Source organism: Anolis carolinensis, chromosome 2 (assembly GCF_035594765.1).
Source record: "Anolis carolinensis isolate JA03-04 chromosome 2, rAnoCar3.1.pri, whole genome shotgun sequence".
Classification (NCBI taxonomy): Eukaryota; Metazoa; Chordata; class Lepidosauria; order Squamata; family Dactyloidae; genus Anolis; species Anolis carolinensis.
The window spans coordinates 132886154-132892933 of NC_085842.1; the positions used below are offsets into that span (position 1 = coordinate 132886154).

The window sequence follows — 6780 nt, forward strand, 5'->3', positions numbered from 1 at the left end:
TTTCCTGGAATAAATCATCTCTAGTGGATGTGGATCAGGCTCAACTCCTTGCTTGTGAGCAATATGTCTTTCTGTGGTCTGGGCCTAGTCACTCTAGGCCTAACCTCTGCACATGCACAGTCTGTGAAACGCTTCAGGAGAGCGGACATGCAAGCCAAACAAAGCTGTCCTTTCTGTGGCACCGTATGTATCTTAAATCAGCCCTCTGTATCCACGATTTCATCAATATTTTTAAAATATATATTCCCAAAAGCAAATGTTGATTTTGTTTTTTTTATATCAGAAACATTTTGGTATCCACTGGAGATCCTGGAGCCAAACTCCACAGTGTTCCCTCACCTAGGTTCCAGAACCACCCACAAAGTAGGGACGCTATATTTATTTTAATATGTATACATTATTTTAGTGGTTATACACTATTTTAAGTCTTTATCAACCAATCGTATGTTGATAAATCGCCGCCTCCTCACGTTGCCACTTGGGCTCCTTTTCTCTCCCTTTGGGTTCTCCTTCCTCCCTTCCTTAGGCTGTAAATTATAATTTTTATGATTTATAATAGTCTTTTAGAGTTTATTGAAAAACTGCAAAATGGTGAATCCGCAAAAAGTGAACCACATAGTAGTGAGGGAACATTGTAAACACAGAATGACTTCACAAAACCCCTCAGACTAAGCTGTTCCAAAGAATCCTCCTGTTCATGTACTCATTTTACGCAAACACAGAAGAGAATGTGCAGTTCACAAACCTCTCCACCTCAAACTCCATCAGTCCTTCCTCTCCCCACAAACGTGTCAGATTACCTTCAGCCACACATACAGTGTGCATGAACACAAAGCCCAGCCAGGATAGTCTCCCCTCCCTCCATTTTCCCTTTCCCTCACCTTTGGTTTCAGATGCAAGCTTCTTCAGTCTGAAAGGAGACAACTTCATTTTGGGAAGACTCAAAGAACAGTGCCTGTGGTGATATCTGAGCCGCCCTAATGTGATGACTGCTTTGAAAGGAAGTTGGAAATGCGTTGTCGAAGGCTTTCATGGCCTTCAACACTGGGTTGCGGTGGGTTTTCCAGGCTGTGTGGCTATGTTCCAGAAGCATTCTCTCCAGACGTTTCACACACATATATGGCAGGCATCCTCTAAACCAGGGGTCCCCAAACTAAGGCCCGGGGGCCGGATCCGGCCCTCCAAGGTAATTTACCTGGCCCCCCGCCCTCATTTATAATATAATATTTTATATCAGTTTTAATAATATAATATATTGTATATACATATAATATTGATAATATTATCATTTTATACAATACAATACTAACATATAATAATATTAATTATATGTTATATATTACATATAATATTACAGTATAGTATAGTTCAATATAGTATAATGCTAATATTGTGCTATGCTAATAATATAATATATTGTATGTACATACAGCTGCTCTGAGTTCCCTTTGGGGTGAGAAGGGTGGGATATAAATGTAGTAAATAAATGTAGTAAATGAATAAATAAATAATTTTGGACTTAGGCTTGCCCAAAGTCTGAAATGACTTGAAGACACACAACAACAACAACAACAACAACAATCGTAATTAACCTATCTCATTGGCCAGAAGCAGGCCCACACTTCCTATTGAAATCTTGATAGGTTTATGTTGGTTAAATTATTTTCATTTTTAAATATTGTATTGTTCTTTCATTGTTATTGTTGTTTTGCACTACAAATAAGATATGTGCAGTGTGCATAGGAATTTGTTCGGTTTTTTTTCCCAAATGATAATTCGGCCCCTCAACAATCTGAAGGATTGTGGACCGGCCCTCGGCTTTAAAAGTTTGAGGACCCCTGCTCTAAACACTCAGAAGACAGGGGAATTCCAGACAAGAAACAATTGGGCCCAGCTAATCACCTCCCAACAAAGAATTCCCCCAGGCAGGAAGCAACCAACCTTTGAAGCTGCAAGGCTATTCAATGCTGATTAAGTTGATCAATTTCAACATTCACAGCTCAAACAGAAAGGAGTTCTTTCTCCCACCCTGGACCTTCCACAGATATATAAATCCCACTTGTGCTTAAGCGGCTGCGGGTGGGTGGGTGGGGGGGGGGGGCTGAGGCTGTTAGGAATTGTGGGAGTTGAAGCCCAAAACACCTGGAGGGCCCAAGTTTGCCCAGGCCTGCTCTAAACCAACCAAGCAAAAAGAAGTAAAAGTCACAAGTTTGTTGTTTACTATCTGGAAGAAAAATGTAAACCTGTATAAAATTCAATTAAAGGAAAGTGGGAAACCATTTTTAATTATTGATGTATGGCTGTTTGTGTTTTCGATATGTGTTTAAGTATGGCAGAGATATATATTTATGCAAACATTTGTTTAGTTATATAATGCTTGGCAATTTTGTTTAGATAGATATGCATATGTTTAAGTACAGGTTTCTTCTTTTTTATGTTAAATATTCAAATAAAAAGCATATGCCAGTATATAAAAACATAAAGCATGAAAAGCAAGCACCTGCATGTTCATTTGGTTGTTTATTTACTGCCTTAATTGGCAAAAGGAAAACAGTGAAGACAAGTTTAGGTTATACAAAGATAAATAAATCAGAAATACAGGAAAACTATTTCACTTAGAAATCATCTGTTTGTGTGTATACAACAGGCCACCTTATTACAATAACAACAATAATTTATTTGTTACCTGCCTCTCCTTGTGGCTCGAAGCGGGTTACAAAATAATGAAAACACATGAACATTGTAAAAATACCACAAATACACATATTAAAACATATTTCTATAAAAGATACAAATGAAAAAGTATTTCTATAAAATACATATTGAAATACACAAAGCATAGATTAAACAAAAGGCACACGTTGAACATTCATGTTTAAACACTGGGTAGGCCTGCCGGAAGACATCGGTCTTTAAATGGTTTTTAAATTGTGACAGCTGATCTAGCTGTCAGAGTTCTTCCTGGAAGTCATTCCACAGTCTTGGGGCGGCCAATGAAAAGGTCCTCTGGGTGACAGTTGCCAGTCGGGGTCTGGCTGGTTGGAGCAGACATCTCCCTGAGGAGCTGTGTTCAGGATGAATTGTACAGGAGAAGGTGATCCTGTAGGTCAGTGGTTCCCAACCTGTGATCCGTGGACCACCAGTGGTTCCCAAGAACTAAAATATGGTCCACAGCCTCACCGTTACTACTTGTTGACTGATTTCAATAAGTCTGTATCTGGGTCCCACTCAACATGCATATTAAGTAAATACCTTCCCCCACCCCCACCCCTTGTGAGAGTCTCTATATTTTGGAGAGAATCCTTTAAAGAGAGGCATGCTGGCGGTGGATGAGACCAGTGCCAAAACAGAATACATCACCTCTTTTCTTTTATAGGTTGTGCATCCCTTATCTGGCATTCCAAAATACTCTAGAATAATTAATCTCAGTGGTTGAGATAGTGATGCCGTTGTTTTCTGATGGTTTGGTGTACATAAATGTTTTTCATTCACAAAATTATTAACTATATTACATATAATTAACTTCAGACGATGTGTATAAGGTATATGAAATATAAATGAATTTTCTGTTTAGACCTGGGCCTCACCTCCAAAATAACTATTTATTTATGTATATAGAAATACAGGTGTTCCAAAATCCTAAATACAAAACCCTTCCTGTCCCGAGCGTTTTGGATAATAGATACACCACCTGTACTGCCATTTCTTACCCTTCCAGCCTGACTGCCTTCCAAAAGAGAGAGCAAGAGAGAGATTGCTTTTGGGATTTTATTGAATACTTGCTGGGGCCTGATTTTATTCCTCGCCGCTGTTATATTCACTCTGTCCTTTGCCACTCTCTCCACTGTATTTCTTCTCCTTCCCTAACTGTATGGAAATTACATACTGCTTTTGGGCTGCAGGTTGCCCACCCCTAGTGCAGATAATCCCAGCCATTTCCCTTCAAACACATGGAAAGTGATAAACATGATCACATCTGTATAAGGGCTGATTAAAAGGAGTAAAGCCATTAAAGCTTATTACAGTCGCCCTGGGAGGCAAGAGTAAACTGCTGGGGCAGGGATGAAACTGAAATTGGGATAATTACAGCTCTTTTAATTGCATCTTTTTCTTACACTGAATTTCCATCCACTCTGCTTTTGTGTGCACACAGCTTCTAAGAGTAATAAACCTCTCTTTTAAGTATGACTGAGGTATTTAATATTTATAATGTTTCTACAGCAGCCAAGTGCTTGTATACAGAACAAGTTGACACAGCCCCTGACCAGCAATTTACTATCTCTAAGTAGAAGGAGGATAAGGAAAATAGGAGGCAAGGGAATTAAGAAAAGAAAAGGGAACTGAACTGGAAGTGGCTAAAGATGATAAGGGAGGAAAGGTTGATTTTTAAATTTACATTTTGGAAAGTATGTGGCACAAGATGAATTAAGATGCAACTGTATTCAGGCACTTCGTTGTTAACTGCCATCAAGCTGACTGCGACCTACATAGACCTTATGAATGGGAGACCTCCAAGTCCTCTTATCACTTGCAACCCTCCTCAGGTCTTGCAGCCTCAGGGCAGCCGTGACTTCCTTGATTGGGTCCATCTATGTAGCCTTCCTTTTTTCCTCCTGCCTTCTACCTTATCAATCATTACTGTCTTTTTATTACCGATTTTTTTGAGCCATATCTTCTCATGATACATCCAATGTACAGCAGTCTTAGTTTAGGCAGCAGTGTTTGTAGGATTCTTCTCCCGCACCGCATTTTAAATTAATTCAATCTTTTCCTCTCAGTTTTCTTCCCCATCCAGTTTCACAACCATACATAAAAATTGAAAATTCAATGGCATGGGCAGCCCTAACTTTGGAATTTGGTCATATATCTTTATATTGAATAATTCAGGCACTACAATAGCATAAAATGTTTGCAGAATTATTTGTGGTTACTGTTGTATTAAATGTGGTCCCTGGCACAGCCACTCATGGTAAATGACTATTATCTAATGGTTGAGGTTACAGCTATTGTGCTTATGTTGTGCAGCTGTAGGATCCAACATCACTACACTGGAGAATATTTACATTATACTAAAAGGGTATAGTATCTTAGCCATGTGTCTTTCATTGGAAAGGGAATGTTACAAATGATATGCTGTGATAGAAAAACTGACAGGTATGGTCAGAGTCACATAACCTAAGGCAGGAAGAAGAGAAGAGATGGCGAAAGGGTTGAACAATATAAAAACAAAAATAAGTTGTTTTCCTTTTACAAAAAGAAGGCTGCCTAGGAAAGATTAAAGGGAACAAAGGAGAGACAGTGAAGTATCATAAAGTTTTGAAAGTCATGTTTGTGGAAGTGGGATGGGAAATCTGTCAAGGAAAAAGGTAGTGGCAGTCATAATGCCTTCACATTTTATGGGCTAAAATGCCTAGCTAAATACATAGGAAAGGGGGAGTAGGGACACAACAAAGGCCTTTTATGTGAAAATAGAAAGAGATACACATAGTTGTAAAACCTACTATAAATGGTAGAGCTATTAAAACAAATGGAGGTTGTTCCACATAAAAGAAAATGCCATTTCAGTTTATATGCTGTACAGGTTAAGCATCCTTTATCAAAAATTCCCAAATCCAAAATATTCTAAAATTGTCTATATAGGTACATTGGTTAGTGGTGCTTCTGCTTTCTGATGGCTCAGTGTACACTGTACATACCGTGTTTCCCCTAAAATAAGATCTCCCCAAAAAATAAGACCTAGTAGGGGTTTGTGGGGATTGCCAAATATAAGGCCTCCCCTGAAAGTAAGACCTAGCAACTAAGGCTGCAGCAGAGTTCCATTGGGAAACATGGCTGCAGGGCAGAAGCAGCACTCATTCATACACACCGGAGGGAGGGAGGGAGGGAGGGAGGGAGGGAGGGAAAGTGCTTGCTTTCTGTGCCTCCCTCCCTGGCTGGCCTTGCCTTGCCTGTCCCCCAGCCTCCCGTGGCTGCTGCTGCGCTGCCATTTCTTCCTTCGGAGACAAGGCTCCGTCCTGGCCATGCTCCCTTCACCCCCAAGGCTTCTGATTGGCTCCTGGAGCCAGGGCAAGGGAGGGTGGGAGGGAAGGAAGAGGGCTTGAACACCGTCCTGGTCCTTCAGCTTCTTAAAGGTACTGGGATTCTCCTCTCATCCTTATTCTTATCCTATGCCATGAAACATTATTTTATACTATTATTCTATTACCATATTATTATCATCATATTCTGTTACTATTATTATATCCCATTATTATATTATCCAATTAATGTATTTATATCATTATATTATATTTTTCTATTATTATTATATCATATTATTATTCTATTATTATTCTATTATATTTTCATATTATTATATTATTATTCTGTTATTATTATATTCCATTTTATATTATCCTATTAATATATTTTATATCATTATATTCTATACTATTATTCTATTATATTATCATATTATTTTTTTTATTATTAGCATATTCTGTTATTATTATATTCCATTTTATATTATCCTATTAATATATTTTATATCATTCTATTCAATTCTATTATTCTATTATATTATCCTATTATTATTATATTATTATGCTATTCTGTTATTATATCCCATTATTATATTATCCTATTAATACCATATTATTATCATATTCTGTTATTATTATATCCTATTATTATATTATCTCATTAATATATTGTATATCATTATATTATATTATTATCATATTATTATTATAGTATATTATATTATTCATCATTCATGACTACATTGAAACTAGAATAGAG

The 6780-nt window shown here is 37.6% G+C and overlaps 1 protein-coding gene across 1 annotated transcript in view; it reads right to left on the reverse strand.

Moving 5' to 3' along the window:
- The window catches only part of mycbpap (MYCBP associated protein), a 44849-nt gene extending 43716 nt beyond the window's left edge, over window positions 1–1133 (reverse strand). The window contains exon 1 of the mRNA XM_062970574.1: window positions 882–1133. Within this exon, the coding sequence (XP_062826644.1) occupies window positions 882–930 (49 nt within the window). The 5' untranslated portion in view covers window positions 931–1133. The remainder of the gene's footprint in view (window positions 1–881) is intronic.
- Window positions 1134–6780: the final 5647 nt, after the last annotated feature.